Source organism: Anser anser, assembly GCF_964211835.1.
Source record: "Anser anser genome assembly, chromosome: 8".
Taxonomy (NCBI): Eukaryota; Metazoa; Chordata; class Aves; order Anseriformes; family Anatidae; genus Anser; species Anser anser.
In genome coordinates, this window is record NC_139728.1 from 1,701,633 (window position 1) to 1,722,915 (window position 21,283).

The 21,283-nt window shown below is 39.6% G+C and overlaps 1 protein-coding gene across 1 annotated transcript in view; it reads left to right on the top strand.

Moving 5' to 3' along the window:
• LOC310903030 (uncharacterized protein) overlaps positions 1–21,283 on the top strand; it is a 277,218-nt gene that overhangs the window by 182,536 nt on the left and 73,399 nt on the right. Inside the window, exons 1-4 of the mRNA XM_083845549.1 lie at positions 4,669–5,211; positions 12,570–12,723; positions 15,254–15,328; positions 15,795–15,885. Coding sequence (XP_083701675.1) covers positions 15,883–15,885 — 3 coding nt within the window. The 5' untranslated portion in view covers positions 4,669–5,211; positions 12,570–12,723; positions 15,254–15,328; positions 15,795–15,882. Of the gene's footprint in view, positions 5,212–12,569; positions 12,724–15,253; positions 15,329–15,794; positions 15,886–21,283 lie in introns of the transcript that reaches the window.

Consider the following 21,283-nt stretch of genomic DNA (forward strand, 5'->3'; position numbering starts at 1 on the left):
CAAGCTTTTAATTTGGTCCTTTTGCTACTCCTGGTGTGTGAGGGCTGGGGCTGCAGCTCAGCTGCTGGGGGCATTTTGGAGCCAGCATCTCTCCCGTCCCTCGCTGCGCAGCTGCTGGGTGGACGTCCCTGCTCCCTGACCTCAGCTCCGCCAGCATCTTTGCTCACAGTAGGTGCTGCAGGACCGAGGTGTCTCCTGGCTAGTGGATGAGTTGTTTCAGAGGAGCTGCTTTCCCTCTGGCCAGACTGGCTGCACTGCCTGGGTTCTGCAAGGGAAGGAAAGACCCTCCCCAAAGTGCTGACTCTCTTTCTGGGGCCAGCTGGGGATGCTATCTGAGCAGCTGGAGATCCCCTACTGCACACAGCAGTCAGCATCATGGATCACCCCTGGCGAAGCTATAAGTGCAACCAGTTAGAGCTAGAGGATGACGATAGCTATCTGTTAAATTCCTGCTTTAACAAGAAACCTACAGCCTCGTGAGGTAGCTCCTCATCCTGTCTTCAGCACCACTGAACTGCAAGGGGGGCTGTGGGTTAGGAGGCAAACCCTCCTTGGCTCCCTCAGCAGCCCAGGTTGCTGTGCTTTTTCCTGTGGAGGAAGGGTGGACACACCAGCTGGAGTGACCCACGTCCCTAGAAGAAGAGAGCCAGGAGCATGGCTCTAGCTGGGACACCGCAAAAGAGGCAGGTTGAGCTCAGATGCTGCTTTTTCAGTGTTTTGTTAAGCCAACATACACTCAGCCTGTGCATAGTTGTGAAAAAGCTAAGATAGAAGGAGCAAGGGCAGGGACGAACTCCATCACTCCAGGTTATTGATACGTTTATTTCTTTATTTATTTTACTTCTTTTAGCCATGACTTTGAGAATGGGGAGGGCAGGTCAGATGTCTGTCCTTCTGCGTGGACCAGCACACAGCCAGAGTGACACCCATAGCTCCACCAGTGCTTGCTGCCACCAACCTGCTGGTTATCGTTCTCCTGCGTGAGGAAATTTTGAAGGTCTTCTCAAAACGAAGATAATGAGAGATATGCAAACAAAGAGGTACATTCGAAGCCCCAGCATTAAGGTGCTAAGTAACCAGTAGTTTGAGCTGCAATCCAAGGGTTATTATATATATATATATTTTTTTACAGTCAACTTTTCCCTTTTATAGCATGACCGATGCTCGATGCCCTATAGCCACAGTTTAAATGAATATTCATGTAAATTTTGAAAAAGAATAAATTATAGGGACAACGGGGTGTTGTTCGTCTCTGGTTAACTCTGGAAACATGAACGTATACCTCAAATCGTGTGGTTTTCATAGGTCAGTTTATGAAATTGCAGAGAAGCATATTCAAATATTGACTTGTTTTATAAACGCAAAGAGATTTTAGATTGTATATCAGCTGAACTTGCAGGATTCCATTAGGCTGCATATATGCAATTGTTAGTCCTTAAACTAGTAAGATGTCATTAAAACATTCATTGACATAGCCACTGTCTACTTTAGCTAGACCTTCAGCATTACTAATTCAGGTCTTCCTGCATTTGCATGCAGCACCTCAGCTACACAGCTTTAATGCTGTTCTCTGTTTTGTTCTGCTGTCAGGTATTCAGCTCCAGTGTCGTCCTCACTGAAAAATTTCTATATTACAGCTCTGAATACAGTCTGTTTTGTATGCTCATGAACTAGCTCTAGGACTTGAAAAAAACTGTTTTATATTCCACACTGGTTAATTTTTCATTTCTCTGGCACCTTGGTGAAAAGTAGTCAACACAGTTAACAATACACGTTGTGCAACAATAAATATTTTATTGGATATATAATCTGCACAATTTACAAGTTTGATTTTTCTCTGGGAGTCTGAATAAATCTATAATTTTGAATATTTGGTGAAAATTCATTTTTTTATAGTACATTACACAATAATCACTAAGCAACATATGATTGACTTTTTAATCGGAGGTATAGACATTACCTTGACTTTTTTCCTAACGTTGCTAGACTCTAGTAAAGCTATTTTATGGGAAGGATGGGCTCAGCAAGAAGTTTGGAGGTTTCGTTCTGGGAACAATATGTAATACATATGCTAGTAAATTTTAGTGTATTCCTTATACAAGATAACTTTAAGAGGGATTTTTAAAAATATGTCTCAATACGTATATATATTTATCTATGATTTTGATATACATTTGTTAGGGTTTGTTGTGTTTTCTATTTTACTGTGTTGGAATTAATGGATTTACTTAGTTGTGTCTAGTTTGTAGCTATTACCCATGTTTTAAGCCCATTGTAATAAAGGAACAAATTCTGTTCTTTTCTACTCCCGTGTTTCCACTCTACACTTACAGGTTTGTTTTTGTTCATGGTTTCATATATAAAAATGTATGGCTGGAGATGCTGTTTGCTTTCTGTATGTATTAATAGATTAGGCTTTTACTGTTGCACACACGTAGAAACTGTGCTTGATCTGGGAGACAAAAAGATAAATGACTCCATACTCAGGGTATTGAACTCCTATCACTATATTGTGATATATTAATTCTTCTTTAATATATTTATCCTCACTGTGTGCCTGTGAGATAGGGCAGCTAAGTCATACTTATCTCAAAGATGTGGGATTAAGCCACAGAAAACCCTAAGCAAGTTGACTAAGGCTGCACAGGATGTTTGTAGCAAAACAGTGAATGATTATAGCTCAGAGTGGTGATGTTAAGTATGGGATCATTCATCTTCTGTTCCAAAGCTTCAGCTCTTATTCAGAAGCTATGCTTTATTTTGCTTAAATAAAATTCCATTTGAAATAAAGCAACAGTTGTGAATAGGAGTATCATGGTCTGCAAGCCAACAGGGATTTTAAATACCATGTTGTGTACCAACAATACCAGTTGTGTAATTCCTCATTGTTTTTCCCTCATATTTTTGCCATTTTGGAACTATTGACTGAGTCTCTTGATGGTGCATTAGCTCCTATTTGAACATAAACAAGATTAAGAAAAGATGATGTGGCAGCTGATGACTGTGGGTGGGTTTCAAATACATAAATTGAGAAATATTTCATGACTTCCTAAGGATGAGCTAAAAAAGAGAAGATGGACAATGCGTATCAGAGAAAAGTTACCCAAAACAGTTGACTGTGTTTAGGCTCTTTAATAATGTTCAGAGAGTAGAAATGAAAGCTCAGGTGCTTGAACAGTTTGAAATTAGGCTGTTGAATGCTTTCAGAAAACAGTTTGTGATTAAAGCAGGTCTGTGCAGATTCTAATGTTTGTTTCTGTGATAGAAACTCACTCGTATCTGGTAATGAATGCATTTGTTCCAAAACTGTTGACCCTAATACCAATGCATGTTTGAAAAATTGTATCAGCTCATGGTTTAGAATTCTCGTGTATTATAGGAACTATCACTTGTTTCTCCAGATGACAATGAATGTATTTGCTGTTGACCAAAAAAAAAAAAAAAAGTGATCTTTATTCCTGTAATGGAGAACTTTAATACTGCTTCTTTTAAATGTCATCCACCTTCCCAATGTCTCTCTTTTCCACCTTATCTGCACTCAAAAACTCAAGATGAAGTAACCTTACTGAGCACAAACAGTTCTTGAAGTTTCATTAACCTCCTCTTGCCTCTTTGTGTGTGCTTAGTGACTAGAAGATCTTTACAACCACTTTAAAAGTGATTATTGTTCTGACAGTATCCTCTGTGAGGCTTGCTGTCTCGCTGTTGAACTGAATGGGTTGTGCACGGGACGTTATCTTGTGTTTTAGCTAAGAACAGTAAGACAGAGATAAAGGAATTCAATCATCTTGCTATGCTAAATAGTACAATTTCTTTGATTTTTAGGCTCATGGATCTTCATGTAAAACTACTTCTGTGATTTCTTCTTCCTTTGCTATTGCTGTTTTTGTCTCCCATCTTCCTTTCCCGGTTCTTCCTTCCCCTTATTTAACGATATGGCTGTCAGTGAGCTGCCCCTCGCTTATCATCCGTAAACCCACCTTTCAGAAAGATCTACCTTTTTCCCATGTCTGAAGTCAGTAGGAGTTAGCCTTGTCATCCTTTATGAGAGCCCCATCATTGACTATAACCCCATGGTTGACTGCTGTGTTATGCAGAATGAGGCAGGCTGCGAGGATGTCAGATGCAGTATTGAGTCTGTGCTTTGACAATTGGAAAAGACACCGAGAATGAGATTTCACAATCCCAGAAGACCTTCGAATGATCAATGAATTCTGAGTAAGTGAACTAGTAAGTGAACTTCTGCTGGTATAAGGGCAAAATCAAATTAGATCCATCAGCTGTTTCTGTCCTGGATAGCCACTGTCACCTAGAAATTATACAATAAAGAAGTAACTAAATCTGATGTATGAGACAGGGGATCAATGATGTGTTAGAATAAATGCAATGTAGCAGTAAATCAACCACCTAAAATATAAAACATATTCTAAAATATTGCCAATGAAGAGACATTTGCTATTTACAAAATTTGTGAATATTAGTACTCAGCAGACTGTTTGGGGAATAAATTCTGTTCAAAGTTCACTTAGTAAACTACTAATGTTCCCAGTCTGCGCTTTGATGCACTAATATGATACAGGCTCATCACATTACAAGGTGGCATTCTGATGTGAAAACGCTTGTCTTGTTATTAATAATTGACAGAGCACATGATGTTATTCACTGCAGGAGCCTATTAACTGAGCACTGGCAGCAGGATACAATTGGAGGGAATAGTCTATCCTTAAATATGAAGTAAAAGTCACCAACTAACTCATGTAGTTTCCGTTCAGCTCTTGGGACAGTGTCCATCTGCCACAGTGGGAGCAGATTGCTACACCTGATCTGGAGAACACCTCAAAGTCTCTACCAGACCTGGGAGTGCCTCAGTTGCCCCAGTTTTTGCATTTATTAGAGGGGGAGAATTGGTGCAATTAGGACTGAAGCGCAGCCACTCCCTATAACTAGCAGTTACTAACTTGTGCTGAGGTATTACAGAGAACACCCAAGGACTGCAGCCACTTGTGCTTGCCTGTATGCTGTTATTCACTGATGTAGTGCTTGCTTCCCCCTCTGCCTGACGTGCTGATGATGAGGGTCATGAAAGAATCAGCTGACTAAGATCTGGCAAAGACTATGGATCGAGGAATTTGAAGTCCTAATTCATTGCTCAGATCTGAACTATCATCTTCACCCACATCCTAAGTTATTATATCAAGAAGTAAGACCAAGGTAATTCTTAAGGTAATTCTTTTTTTTTTTTTTTCTTTTTTCTCTAAGAAAAGAAATGATATTCACAACTTGAAGCTTTTTGGTCCTTAATTGGTTGACAATCAATCTACAATTGTTCTTGGTTCTTCAGGGACGAGAAAACCTAAAATATCCTGTTTTATCATTAAAATTAACAGATTTATAGAACTGGTATTTTGTAATCAGTATAGCCTGTTCTCCCAAGTGGCAGGCAATATTGATGACATGTCTGCAAAAAGGGGGTTAGATGTACAAAAGTGCTGTATTGTAGTAGCAGTATTGATATCAGTGAAATGGAGCATTTTGTGGCTGTAGAGACCTTGGGAAGGGATGTGATCTTTTTGTTTTGTGTGTGTGTGAGTTTCTCTTTCAGGTTAACCTTATTTATAAACTATCAACTTTATGTCAATTAACTGGCAAGATGAAATTTTTTCCAAATAATAAAATTACAAGAGACTTGTAGACAGTACTGAGTTACAGCATCTATGGCATCTCATTATGATGTAGCAAAAAGTCCCTTGACGATATAGTATATTCAGACCAAACATATTCTACCTCAGTTCTGTCCTTAATTAGCAACTAAAAGATAAACAATTTTGCTGTCATTGCAGCACGATAACAATCTGGGCAAGGCAATGCCCAGTGAGCCTTGCCTTAAATCCTGTAGCACTAAATGTTCAAACAGATGCCCCCACCCCCACTCTTTACTTTGATTTATTAACTTGAGATGAATGATTTGGCTGTCAAAGTCTGTCGGTGCCATGCAATGAAAATAAAATCAGTGGCAATGCCCCGTGTGTGAAGCCACTCAGGGTATGTAGCCTTAGACATTAGCACAGAGGCTCCAATCCTAGCCCGCTCCCCACCCCCATTCATTAGCTTTCTAAATCCTCCTGTCTTTGTGGAATCACTGCAGCAAGTTGAAAATGATATATGTAATGAAAAACCCTGTCTGCCTAGTGCAGGGAGGGGGGAGAAAAAGACTGTGCTTGGCAGTCACTGCTGTGCTGATTCCAGCAACGATTAGTGCAGACTTTGTTAGGAAAGCTCACCAAGTGCAGAATATTAAGGCACAAAAGGGAACCTCATTGTTTCTAGAGATTTCAGTTTGCCTGCCTGGTTTTGTTTCCCCTTTCGGTGCTGTGACCAAATGTGCTTAGAGCCTTTACTGGGAGAGAAATGCAAATGTTTTTGATGCTCTGTTATAGTTTGGGGCTATTTTCAATATTATGCTATAAATACTTTGTTATCTTTTCAGTATGGGTACCTGAGGAGCAGAAAACCACACAGATTCTGTTTCACGTGCAGGCAGAGAGAACAGCATGGCATTGTATTGCAGTGTGGTTCAACTCAGTAAATGATGGGTGTGGGAAAATACCGAAGGATAAATATTTGTGTTTTCGTGAACTATGTGCACACAACGATATTAGTTATTTAAAAAATGCTTTATACTCTTTGCATGATACACAAGATTTTGATTTTTCAGAGGGACTGGATTTCATAGCACTAGGTCAATGAGAGGGTGGGTGTTCAGCATCTCTGAATGCCAAGCTATAATTGTACTTGATAAGCCAGGGTAAGGGACCTAGATGTTTAAAAATCTTGTGTACAACAGAGGAGTCAAGCAGATCCTGCTTTACAAGGTGAAACAAAACATATCTCATAACTATACAGCAGTGGTTATTTTCTTGGTAGAAAGGTAAATTTATTTTAGTCCAGATGCCATGTAAGCTAACAGGCCAGTAATGCAGCTTCAGGGCTTGAAGCTCTGTGGTCATCACTTTGGTTTCAATGAATTTACATACAAGATGTGGTTTGAACACAGAAGGTTTGATATATTTGCATTCACACATACTCCAACATGGTCTTCCTTCAGGTTTCTGGGCCCAGTTTTGCCTGTTTCTGAAGCTCTTTTGTGTCACTGGGCAGAGCCAGATGCTATTCTTGACTGCTGGACTTTATAGTCAGATTGTGTTGTTAGAGATGCTTTGTTTAACAACACAAAGACTTGGTATTTGTCCCATATATGGCATATAATCCAACTGTCGTTTGTATCCTGGTATACCTAGAGGTACCCATAGAGATAAAACTGTGCTTAATGCCCAACGTGCTGAAACCTTGTATTATGAAAAACTCCTTGTCCGAAAGTGTGTTATATTTTCAACTGATGTGATGTGAAAAAGTCAGGAGGAAGGAAAATGGAAAGCATGGAGAAAGGAAATCAGTTGCCCAGGTTCTGGCAGCTGGTTTCAGTTTGTAATCCAGTCCCTGAGCAATGACTCACACTGCTTACCAAAGGCCAATTTGTGGAGGAATGAGCTCCTACTGGGAAGCAATGGGCTAATTCATGCCTATTGACTTCTCTGCCAGATCTTCTCTGTCTTGGCTTTGTGGTGCACTTTACCACTCAGCACAGCATCCAAAAATATTCACAGCATAGCTCAGAGGTAGCAACAGTCTAGGAAAAGGCTGCAACTTACCTGTTCTTAGTGCGTTCTGGATGCATATGTACATACTCATTGAGATGACAGAATATTAAAAACAACTACAGCTATGTTTGATTAATGTCTTTCTCAAAATCCATCTCGAGGAAGACAGCCTCAGATATTAAAATTATAGACAGGTAGTGATAATCAAAGGGATGCATGTTTTTAGGATATGAGAACTTTGGACTAAATGTGCTGAATCTTGGAGTGCCAACTGTTTCTCTTACTCCAACGTATGCTTTTACTTCTGCGATCTTAGCATTGGGCTTCCTGGACCTAAAGGTGTTGTGCTTTTGTTACAATTCACAGTCAGCTATTACTGAGGAACAGTTTGTTTGTCCTTTTGAATTGAGCAAATATGGAAATAGTTTTGCTTTCAAGTTCTGCCTTTTAAACTATTCTGATGTCTAGTAGAGATTCCTTTAAAAGGATTCACTCTTGTCAAAGTAGTAAGTGTCTGAATACACTGTCAGTGCTGTATGCTTTCCTTCCAAATGTAATTACTTTATTACATATATTAGACACTGAAATTTTTGCTTTGAATAAAAACATCAAAATTGTTTATGCCAAATGGTCTCAAGTTCTGGCTCCTACATTCTGAGGACCATAGCATGAGCTACTCTGTTGTCTTTTACCTTTCTCCACTGACAATTATATTTAAAATAGCCAGAGAGAAACAGACGACAGCCTAACAAAAAGTCCAAACTGTGCAGTGTCCCATCCTCCAGCCCTGAGCCTCTTGTTCTACCAAAACTCTTTTGCTCTCCCCTTTGATTCACACAAATCTACCTTCAGAATTTTTCAAACATTGCAGTGCATTAAACACTACAGCAGATGGTGCTTTTTGACGATGCCTTTCTACATGAAGCAACATTTTGTAGTGTATGCTGCATTATCAAAAAATCAAACATGTAATTATGCAAATATGTATGCCTTTATAATAATCAAGTTTTATTGTAAATGGTTGATGCACATCAATTTGATCCTGTAGTGCTGCTTTAAGTGCAGTTTAAGTGGCTTTTCAGTGTACCCAGAGGCAACACAAATGCATCTCTGGAATATTAATAAAATCCTGAATCTTTGAGACACCAACTGGTACAGCATTGCTTATACTGATTGAAACTAAATGCTAATCCTTTCCTTTATTTAAAAAAAAAATCCCCTTTGTTATTTAAAACACTGATATTAGTGCGATATGAAGGGCCATTTTATTTTAAATTGTATTGTAATGTAGTTGTTAAAATAATGTCTAATCATACTATATTCAGATTCCACAATGTAAATTTGATGAGACGTGAATCCAATCATTGTACATCCATGAATACAGAGATGTATTTTAATATGTCCAGTTTTTCTAATTCTGTACATTTATTAAGGAAATATCTGTTTTCAGGTTTCAATACTGAATGCTAGAGCTTCCACGTAACCGATTGCTGAATGCTCACTGGAGACGGTTTTGCTCGTGAAATTCAATAAGCTAAATACTCATGAAAAAAAAAAAAGCAAGGATTTTGACATCCATAATGAAGTGTAAACTTTATTACTGATCTGATCCTGGCTTTTATCCGTTGGTTAACTTCATTGGTCTAATGACAGCCATCTCTCTGAATGCACACATACACATTCTGCTGCGGTTTGAGTAAGCAGATGGGCTGTGGATACAGATAAACCAAGACTGTAAATTATGTTTTGCCTGGTTGTTCCTCCTCTTCTGAAAAGCAGAACACAAAAGAAGGAGATTGCATTGCTCCTGGGGAGAAGGCAGTAGCTACATAATGTCCTTCTTACCAGTTCTAATAGGCTGGATGCTTATTTTTGGGCTTGCTATATATAGGGGCTCTGTTAACCTGAAGCCAGGTTCAGAAGGTAAAGGATGTGTGCGTCTCGTTGCTCTTCTCAGGCTTTCCCCAGAACTAATTTTCTGCAAACTTGGTGAAGCTGTATAAGTTGGGCTTTTGTTCTGTAAAAAATATCTGCCTTGATTTTTGGATCTCTGTTTTTAATTTACCTTCTTTACTCTCTCTTTGCCTGCTGATATTTATATAGCACCTTGCTAGTTTCTGGCTCTACCCTTTGTCCTTTCCCTGCTTCCTTTCAGCATTATTTTTTATTTTTAAGTTCCTCTTTGTGATTGTACTTCAGCCCTTTTCATTTTTTCCCCGTGGACGTTTGCCTTCTCTGTCAACCTTCTGCTCCTCAGATTTTTTTTTCCAAGTGTTTCTCTCAGTTTCCCCACTTGGCTCCGCAGTCCTTCCACGTGTGCTTATTTCCCCATTCCTCTTCTGGTTTCCATGTTTCCCTTCCAGGGTTCTTTGCCTGATCTGTGTTTATCTTTTTATTTTCTCCCTGTTTTTCCCAGTTCAAATTAGTTTAAAATATTGCCGGAAAAGCTGCTCTTGTGAAAATTTATCCAGATTGCTCTCGGAGCAGCTGCTGTCCTGGCATTTCCAATACTGAGTCAAACCTGAGCCTAGAGGATAGGAGGTCCTTAAAGGATCAAAACTCAGCTTCAGAATACTACCCAAAATATTGGCAAGCGGAACGTGAATATAAAGCCACAGCCGACAGCATCTAAAACCTTCCCAGTTTTGACATGATCTGGTATTTTAAGGGTGTGGGTGGGTTTTTTCTCCTCCCCTGAAAGAAGGGATTTCTTTATCTGTATTTAGCATTCTTGTGAGACTGAAGAAGGGGAGAGACATCATGCATCTTGTGAAGGCACCGGGGCTCCTAAAATTCGCAGTACAATTTTCCATATTTTCTTAATGCACATCTCATAAATCCTAATTTTCGAAAAGCTATTGTGAGAAAATTCTGGGTCAATAAACTGCCTTCTCATACTGAGAGAGAAGGTTGCTTAGAGGAATCAGGAACAGCTGAGATTTTCTGAAGTGAAAAAAGCTCTCCAGGAATGTCACATTAACAGCACCATTTACGTAAAATTATAAAAATAAAGTATATAAAGATACTGATCTGTAGAAATAAATACTATTGCCTTCGAGTGTTGTAATTTCATTCTCATGTATGCAAACCTGAAAGTAAAAGTGATTAGCAATGAAAATGAAACTTGCTGACTTGCTGTTTTTATCAGCTGTGAACACTCTCTGAACTTTATTTTTTTTGCTCTATATTTCAGTATCTTAACTGACATTTGTTAAGTTACTTGGTTTTTAAAAGCATATCTTAACCAGATAGTAGCCCTTTAAGTATAAATCCTGTATACCTGTAGCACTGAACCAAAGAAGCTGCCTGAGTAAACTTATTTGATTATTCACTGAAGAAAGGATCTAATTGTTGAAGCTCAATGGGCAAATGGTTTTCGTCAGTTCCATAAATCTGTTTGTATATGAAAAATCTATAAGTACTATTACCTTTTGATTGCATTTAATATTCAGAAACCAAACAATATGCTGCTCAGCTTCTGATGTTATTTCAGTTGTATGGCATTTCAAGCTTAATTTAAACACAGTAATAGCAAAATCTACATCCAATGCCTTCATTTCAATTGCAAAGCAACCTAGAGAATCATATATTTTAAGAAAGTTTTGTCTAAAAGGCTCCATATCAGTGCATGCTTCAAACATACTTTGCTGAAGTCTTATTTGGGGCAAACCATTAACTAGAAGTCCATAGTACTTTAATGTAATTTTGCACTATTAAAAATGAACTAGAAATACAAATATATCTTCTTAAATGGTGATTTTAAATATATTACTTGTAGACTTGTAAGTAAAAGTATCTTTTGAAAGAAAAATCTGAAGAATATTTTGAATGAGTGGAGTTTGGTATATAAACTTAAAATATTGTGGGATACGATGTTCTGCCATTTAACTGACCGCAAATTTCAACCTTTTCTTTATACAGTATTTCATGAAATGTTTGAATTTCTAGGCTACATTAGTCACATAACAGTGAATAAACCCTGAAGAAAATAAACTCAGTAATTGCCAGTGTTTTGTTCCATACATGAAAACATCTGATTACCAATGGAGCTAGCAATTTGACGCAAAATCACATGTGAGCAAAGAAGCTTAGTTCAGGCACAAGTGATTTTAGTTCTAGCTTACATCCAGTAGTGTATAGGATCTCTCTTCCTTGATTTTTCTTTCAAATCTGCTTCGAAACTTTATACTCAGTTCTACATACTCTGGTGGTCTATGTTAGACTGCAATTGTATATGAGTTATATGTTTTAAAAAGAAAATGAGTAAGGTTTTAATGTGGTTAGACTTTGCAGAGCCCAAACCCTGAGGAATCACCCTTCTCTGATTAGCACAACGTAAAATCAGGTCTTAGACTTATGGTGACAGTATCTGGGATCTTTCCAGCGAATGCTCAACAAGCTCAGTTGAGGAACTCCTTACAAGACCTTCAAATGAACATCAGTTCTTATTATTTATTTTAGTGGGCTGAAATGCTTTAGCTCTGACCATTTATGAATATATTTACTCTGTTGGGGGATAACTGGATTCAAAGCCTACGTTGTGTCAGTGCAGGTGTTTTTATGTGAAGGTGGCAGGCATAGTGACTGTGTTGAAAATAAGACTATTATTTAGAGGGGAAAAAAGGTAAAGGAAGACACTAAAACAAAACAACTGATGAACACTACTAACTCCGACCCTTTGCCATTTCCCTCTTCATTCACATTTTTCCACAGATAAATTTAAGAGAAGTTGAAATCAAGAGAAATTTACTGTTCTCTATGGAGAAATTTAAGTGCAGGAATACATTGCTTTGTACTTATTACTTCTATTCTCATTTTATATACATTATTTACAGGTGCACTGTAACAAATCTTTGTAATTAAAACACTGTCTGTAAAAACAAGAATAAAACTGTGTTCTCCTTTTTGCAGTTTTCCAATATATTCATCTGTCACCAGAGCTCCACGTGAAGTCCTCTGCTGTTCCTTCATCTGACCGGCAGTGCGACAGAAAGGCCTGGAGCTGGTCGGGGCCAACCCCAGGCCTGAGTGCTGGGCGCGTGAGCTATCCCTGCAAGGCTGGCAGGTTTGTTTATTTTTCCTGATTTTATCTTTTTTTTCCTTTTTTTTTTTTTTTCTTCCCTTTCCTCCTGGGTTGGTAGTAGAGGTCTGTATCATACAATTTGTAGGACCAGTTGCAACCACTCGTGCACCTCAGCTAATAAGGAAACAAGCAAACCAAATTTACAGGAGCTAGTTAAATAGTCCTTAAACTACATCTGCTCCAGACTGCGTTCATGAATAAGCGTACTTTTTTAATAAGATGTTGATCCTGCTGTTTGCATGTATGAGTGATTGTCTGAGAGCTGTGAAGTCCTGCTGAGAGCAGGGGAACTTGCCACGACATTCTGCCTATGAAGAGAAAAGTGTAACATCTGTTTTTTAAAAGCTGTGGTTAAAATTAAAGTTTCTTGAGAATTTTTCAATGAAATAGTTTCTCAGGAAGGAATCATTAAAGCCAAACTTTGTCAAGCACATGTCCCAGAACAGCCAGCTATTAGTGGTGCCTAGCATATTGGCAAGTGATGAAATCCAGACACGGTTATTTCAGTTGCAAATGGATGGCTTTGCAGTAGTTGTGCGGGTTACTGAGGGACAGTGCTCTCTCACTTTTGGTTTAAAAGTTGAAAAACCTAAATTTTATTCTCAATATAGCTCTGAAACAAATATCAAAGCCTCTTTTAAGGAACGGAATCCCTTTATTCAGACTAGTCCTGCATTTCGAGTCTTGGGCCTGGATTTTCTTCTGATCCTGAAATTCTGATGAAATTTCTAGATGTGTTTGTTGCTGTGCTATTAAAAAAACATAGGTTGGATTTCAATGAAATTTCTAACGCTACTTTGCTGAGGAAGGACTATGCTTCCGGGAAGTGGACCTACAACATTTATTTGGCAAACTCTCACTTTGCACCATCAGATTTTAACTTTGAATTTTGCAGTAGAGTTTTTTTTGTCCTGTTGCCAAAAGAAATGAGACCTGTGTGGGTGAGCTGATTTTCTTTGTTCCTCTCTTCCAGCACCTTCTCTCAAATAACTGTAGAGCCAATTGGCCAGTTTCGATCAAGTTTGATGAAAAGAGAAAGCTGTAAGAGACATTCAGTTTAGGAAGAAAACAGCTGCCTGTATACATTTGAGGGACCCAAATTAATGATTTTACTGAGGAGAAGTGATCTAAAAGCCAAGAGCCAGCTCACCAGTCATCCCGTAGTCTTTGAACTAGCGTCAGCAGGGACTGTTATCTGCCCCAGTGGAGAGGTCAGGGAGGGCTTCTGTGGGAGACAGGCACCACAAGGGCACTGGAGAGACCAGGGGATAATAGCACAGAGAGATGTTTGTCAGGGGATTTATACTGAAATATTGCTCAGGAGAGATTTGTTAGCTTGTGCTTGGGTCCTTGCTGTGTAATGTACTTCAGAGAGGACCAATGAACATATCTACCTTAGGGTGGCTAAGTTAGCCCGAACTGACAATCAAATGTTAAATAATTAAATTGTTTTAGCTATTAATTGTAAGTGAATGTTGTTTTTAATTGCACTTTAATAATGCCATGCCCTTTATAGCCAAAATTAATGTTTTCTGTCTCTCTGTTTCTGAAGTACATGTCAGTTTAATTAAACTATTAATGGTAGACAGATTTTTAAGTACTTTATATTCTTCATTAAATTGTATCTGTTCAACAAGCATAAACAAGAAAATAGACTCAGAAGCAGATTCACGTTCTGCCTGATAAATCATTCATCATCAGATAAGATGATGAGGCATGCTTATTTTTCCGTAGGCTCACAATGATAAACAAATCCACTTTTATATTATAATATTTATTGAGTTCATAGAAAAATAAACAAGACTGTTCATTTTTAATATTAACTACAGGCCTGAAAGCTATTGTTTGTGTTTATGACTGGTCAGTGAATAGAAAGCAATATCTTGATGGTCCAAAGGTCAATGTTAGTTCATTTTGCTTGAGGTGCTTGTTAGTAGAATATTTCTCTGGTCTAAGATGTAGTTCTTTCAGGGCCAGCAATGATGAATATTTCTATTATTCCTGCAGTGTAACCTAATTGCATCTGAAAAGAATTAAAATGTCTTTTCTATTTGACAGAAATGATATATTTATAAAGCAAATGTTGAATAAGTCTCAATCCTTGTAGGCTTTCAATACAGGAAGGGTGATGAAAACAGCTTTTTGAAGATTGTAGAAGAGTGAAATTATGGCAAGGTCATTTCTTCTCTGGTGGCAAAGCCTGCAAGTCATAATGGGCTGTTAATGGGCTAACAGGAAGAAATTAGGAAATGGTGCAGCAACTGCTCATGATACATTCCAGCACATATACAAGCAGACAAAGATGTAACTGGTTATAATAGAGACAACAATGTCCTTCCTTTGTGTGGCAGATCAATCAATAGCCAGGCATGTGATCTTGTTCACTATTATGTTAGTAATGAAACCCTCTTGTGATGTGACAACTGTGGAATAACATTTGGTCACAAAGCTGGTGCTAACAAGCACAACTGGCACTCTGGTAATTAGACTGATTTCTGGTCTACTTTCACAGATTGTCGATAAATGCAGTAAACAACAGGCTGCTTTCTTTCAGAACAAGTTATATGAAGTCGTCATCCATTTGGCGGTATGTACTGTACTCTCCTTCACTTTTCATCAGACTGGCAAGGTGGGCATGCACATACATTTCCTTGTAAAGTCATGTTTCACAATAAAAACTTTACATGCATTGTCCAGTGATCACCTAATTAACCTCAGCCTTTGTCCCTTGGGAGGAACGCTAATTTCTCATTTACAGGTAGGCAGTTAGATGGAGATGTTCTTCCACAAATTTCCAATATTGTCCCATCTGACAAAGCTGTGTCTGCTGTGGACAACCATTAGTATTGTTTAGGGATAAACTGAAAATTTAGAATCTATAAATTATCTTTAGTTTTAAAGGCCAAGAATATAGATCATGTGAAATTGTAGTATAATTTGTTACATTAAACAAAATAATTAAATTCAGATACAGTTATGTTAGCTAGCTTTTCCATCACCAGTTTAGAAATGTTATCCCAAATGTAATTTGGTGTGTTTTTTTCTTCCCTTAGACCCAAATGCTGCAAAGCTGAGCTGTAGTTTGGTCTTTTTACCTGCATGGCAGAGTAAGATGAATGAGACCTCAGGCTGCACAATTACATGGTAAGTTGGGTGGGAAGGGACTGCAGGAGGGCTCAGGTCTGACCTCCTGCTCAAAGCAGGGCCAGCCTGAAGCCAGACCAGGTTGCTCAGAGCCTCTTTTAGTCCCATCCTGTAAACCACCAAGGATGGAGATAACACAGATGCCCAGAGCCCTTACTCCACTGCTGTTCCCTGTATAGAGAACACATTTTTGAAGTATAGGTGTCTTTTCACAAGTTTCTTTGGTTTCAACTTGATTTTGTTTGGAGACAGTGCTTCTCAGAGGTACACATAGATTTCTATGGCTAAACTTATTGATAAAAACTGAAATCTTCTGCTGATGCATCATGGAGACTGCATTCACCTGTCAATGGGAGTCTATACACAATGAATCTTTCTAGCAGCATAAAGCCAGAAAATAAAATCTTAGCTGCTAGAAGAGACTGGGCTCAAGCACCATGTGCTGCAGTAAGTAACAAGTATGATCACGTAGGTTAAAAAAGAAATGTTTGGCCAGAGCATATATGAAAGCATCATAAGTTTGGAGGAACAACCTATGTATTTGGAAGGTAGCTGAGGGAACTACACAAGGAGATGTTTCGCCATTCATGTCATTTAGGCTCTGCTCTTTTAAAGAGGTTTTACCACAAAAATGACTTAATGAATATTGAAGAAAGGCAGCATAGTATGTTTCCAGCTATGTAGCTGGAAAATCTTAGCAAGAGTTGCACATATTTAGACCTAGCTAGTGTACTGTCTGTAGAAAAAGGTTTTTATCAGGAAAGAGCACAGTGTTCTTCCTTCTTAAGGATATATTTCACATTCTAAACTGATTTATTTGGTATGATTGAATAAATTCTAGTTCACTAGCTTTGAAAGGAACAGAGTACAGTTAGTGACAGAGAATTTGCCTTAGCATTCAATGTTTATTTGCCATCAGCTACTTCCATATTAAATTGTTCCATTTACAAGCTAGTATATATTTTTTTTTCTAAGTGCCTACTGCTCTGTCTAGTTGTGGAAAATGAAGCTTGATTGTTTATGACCTGCACTGCACTTCATCACTAACCTTAAGCAAGTGTACAAGTTCTGGAATGAGAATAAAGCTTCACCAGTGGTGACATAGCATGAGGCAAGATATAATGCATATTACTGTTGCACACCTGTGCTGGCTTTTTCATGCTTATTGAGATAAAAAGTTTGCTTTGCTAGCAGGAAAAATAGGTATGACTTAAGGGGCCGATATATTCTGATTGGCATAGCTCACTCATATTAACATTAATGAGCAATATGGATGTATATTGACAAGAGAGCAGACACTTTAGGAAGCATGTAAGTGCAGGAACAAGGGGACATTTTTATAGAGTCACTTTTCTGACCATAACAACCCTTGAACAGCCATATAATTGAACTTTTAGACTCTCTAAAAGAGTGCATAATGTGTTTGTATTGCTTAATAGCTGGCAAAAAATCTAGTGAGAAAGGCCAGGTCTACTCTTGACCTCTGGGACAACAAGATGTCAGATTCTCCCTACTTACTGTTAGACCTGTCCTCGGCGAAACACCTCTTGACACCCTTCCTGCACGCTTAACAGTTATCTTCCAGCTTTCATCTTTCCCGTGGAAATTAATAGTTAAAAATTCATTAGGAAGGAAGCTTTGTCACTTTCTGGAGACCTCAGATTTTTTTTTTTTTTTTAACCTTTCCAGTCTGGTTTTGAAGGCTGTAGATGCATGAAAGAAGGTAGGGGAAGAAGGTTGCTGATCACTGGTTTTCTTCTGTCAACAGACCTTTCACGTTGCACCCCACACACTATAGAGCTGCTGACAGGTTAGGTGGACCATGATGGCTGGATGTAAGGGGTCAGCTCACGCGTTTTGGAACGGTGGTGAACAAGCAGCTCCTAACACCAAAAACTCTCCTCTGGGAAGCTGTTAGTTTGTGTTTATTAGACCCATCTGTGGTACGTGCAGAGGGGCAACAAGGGGGGTCAAGTTGCGGCACCTGCAGTATGCCCATGTTCATGAAAATCATAGAATGGCTTGGGTTGGAAGAGACCTTAAAGATCATCTTGTTCCACCTCCCTTTCCATGCCACCCACTAGATCAGGTTGCCCAGGGCCTTGTCCAACCTGGTCTTGAGCACCTCCGGGGAAGGGGTATCCACAGCTTCTCCGGGCAAAATGAGAAGCCATGCTGCTGCTCAGATAACAGCTAGGAACCGTTGCCAGGGTAACTTAGACATTTTCAAAAGAAATGATGAAGGCGGAGACCCTTTCGACAGTTAATTCTCTGGTTCTTTTTCTTCAGATGTACAATATCTGTCCAATTTCTCACTGAGAGTTAGATCCTGATTTTCTAACTTGACTGGATAAGGCAACTAGCCAGAAGAAATAAGAGATCAGCTGAGGAAGTTTTAAAACTAGGTTTAATGGGGAGCCTCAGGCTCCTTCTGGCTTTTCAGGCTGCAGCAGTAGCCAAGAACATTTATTCCCATTTCCACTTGGCAAAGAATGTTTTTATTTTTATTTTTTTTTTCCAGATACGGGTATCATTGTTGTTACTTCTTTTCTGTCTTTCCCAAATTCAATTACTGAAAAGCTGCTTTCTGGATGCCTTTGGCTAATACTCTTGAGTGTCCGTTTAAAACAGATGGACACAGATTTGATGTATAACAGCTTTTTGTTTTTTTGACAAACCTGACCTGGTTGAACCTGAATGAGACAGTTGAAATTATGTTTTTATTTATTATTTTATTATTTTATTTTTAAACGCATTTTATTCTACATCCAGAGAAAAAAGCTTAAATAGTTTTGGATTCTTTTTCTCTTGTTTTAATAACTGTCCTTTTGCAATCATGACACATTTTCATTTTTAGTAGAAAAAAGCAATTTGGAATCTCTATTTGAAAATGCTAAAAAATGTTTTAAAATTAAAAACAAAACAAAACAAACAAAAAACCAACCTCCTTCCTGCTCTTTCAGGCCCAGAACAGAAGCTGTCTCCATTGCCCATGACCCCCTACCACCAGAGGCTGCGCTGCAGGCCGGGGCAGGCTGTGTAGACCGACCTGGCAATGAGGGCTAGCACTGATGCTGCCATGAGTGCCATTGTGGCTTGTATGGTCCCACACATGCCACTGCTGAGCTCCGTAGCCTCGCTAAATTGATTTCCATAATTTTCCGTGTTCACCTTGATGTGCTATATTTCTGGCTATGGAGCTTCTGTGGTTACGGTCTAGGCAAGGTGTGATTAAAGAAGAGGTACTTATGCCTATGGCTCCTCTGGTGATTTTATCAGACTCTAACCTCCTTATCTGAAATTTATCTGTGGAGAAAACCTTTGCTAAACATAGCTATTGCACTGGCGTCTGCATAAATGCATAGCCAGCCTGAATCAGAGGGGTCTGAGAGCCCCCCGTGCTTTCATGGCATGCTGAACCTAAGCTGTGTCTGTCCCAGGAAGATGTGTGGCACAAGTGAAATCCCTGTGCACACGAAAGGACTCGATGTATATTACTGTGTGTGTGTTTTGGTTGCTTGCTTCAGACCACCTCAGCATGCCTCCGTGGGCAGAACCTGCACGAGCAGATGGAGCCCATGAGAGCACTCCCAGGCTCTGTCTCCCAGTTTATGGTCACCCGAAATCTGGTTTGTGTTCCCTGAGACTGCTCCTCAGTGTGAACCATGGGTGCAGAAAGGAGGACAACTGTCTCCCCTCTGTACTTCAAAGGTGCGTCCCCCCCTCCAAGCTGTAGCATAAGCATCCAGACCACGCGACCTCAGCTGCCTCAGCAGGGGTGTGTGCACCCACCAGGGTTAGGAGATGGCAGGTGCCCACCTGGCTCCCCAGTCAGCTGACAGGAGGACCACAACCTCCGGATGGCCTCTGGGAACTTCTGCTGGGAGCAGGCACAGAGGCCACCACCACCAGTGCTCGCCAGGGAGGAACACCACCGCTCTGCAGTGCTAACAGGGGACCACGCACTGCTGCTCTTCTGGTCCTCCCCTGGTCCTCCTCTGCAGCTCTTTTGTCACTGTGACTCTTGTCTAGAGAAGTTGCATCCTACCTTCCTCTTGTCCTGCTGAGTTTCACCAACTTTCGGGTAAGTTGCAAAGCCTTGTTACTTTTTCCAGTGTTTCTACTTGGAGATGGCTTCCTGACACATTTGAGGTCCTGTGTCATTTGGAAACACTGAGCTAGTTTAGTTAACATTTAAATTTTTCTTGGATTTATAATCATTGTCATGTGTCAAGAGGTCAGCTAAGACAGCTTTTTAAGCTGGAAAAGCTAGCAACAAATCCAATCAAGTGAATATCCTTCGGTTTCAATGGCTTTTCCTCTCCTTGTTTCAAGCCCAGAAGGAGGCCTTAAAGTTGATGAGAAGATAAATTCAATTATACTTAAAGCTGACTTTGGCTCTTAGCTCTCATACTACCTTTCCCCATCTTTACCATCCATCCTATTGCAATCGTTTAAATTTGCCCCAATAGTGGTTTGCCTATTAGCTTTGCTAATGAATTTACTAGTGCAAAAGACCACTTGCAGGGCTGTCCTAAACATAATGAATGTAATTATTTAGCACAAAACTAGGGCAGCATCTTTTTCTCTCTTGACAAGAATAATTCTTTATTCTCTCATTAGCTATGTGCCTTGGTTTCAGTAAACTAGTTATTGACCTGCTCATTTAAGGAGCTTCACTCTAAATGCTTCTTCCCTTATTTAACTCAGACAAGTTCCTATAATTTCCCCTCACCATGCAGTGCTAGCCTGTAAAATGTAACCATTGTTCATTTGTTGTGAAGAAAGCTGGAAGACAGGAAGCTATTCTTAGATGGATGCTCAGCCTCCTGAGCCCTGCTTGCTTGTCCCTGGTTATAATGGATACAAAACTGTATGGGGCTTAGTAGACATCATGTAAACTCTATAGGAAATCTGAGCCAATGAATCATGGAGACAGACCCCTACTGAGCATTGTGTGTCTGAACAGACTGCAAATAGATAGAAAAGCAGCTTAAGCAAGTGGCTTTTATATGACAAGAATGCATAAATTAGAAATGAATTGAGAGTATCTGTTGTTTTAAGGCAGTTGGATTTTTACTTTCAGTACCATTGAGCTGTTATAACAAACCACTAATTGCTCAGGCTGTGCTGGAGGCTGATGCAGGATATTTTGCATGTGCATGGTTTCTGTCACTCCACGCCTTGTGCCCTTCATTGCATGGGCTCTGTGCGGCAGCCCAGCAGTGCCATCCCCAGCTGCTCCCCTTGTCCAGGACTGTCCGCTGGGCATCCTTGGAGGTTCCCACCCAGAGCACGGCAGAAGCACCCGGGGAAAGCTCACTCCAGCTGTGTCAGGGCTTTACAGGGCCTTGTCATCTCCCAGCCAGGGTGTGAGCTGGAGCTGTGCTGTGGTGGA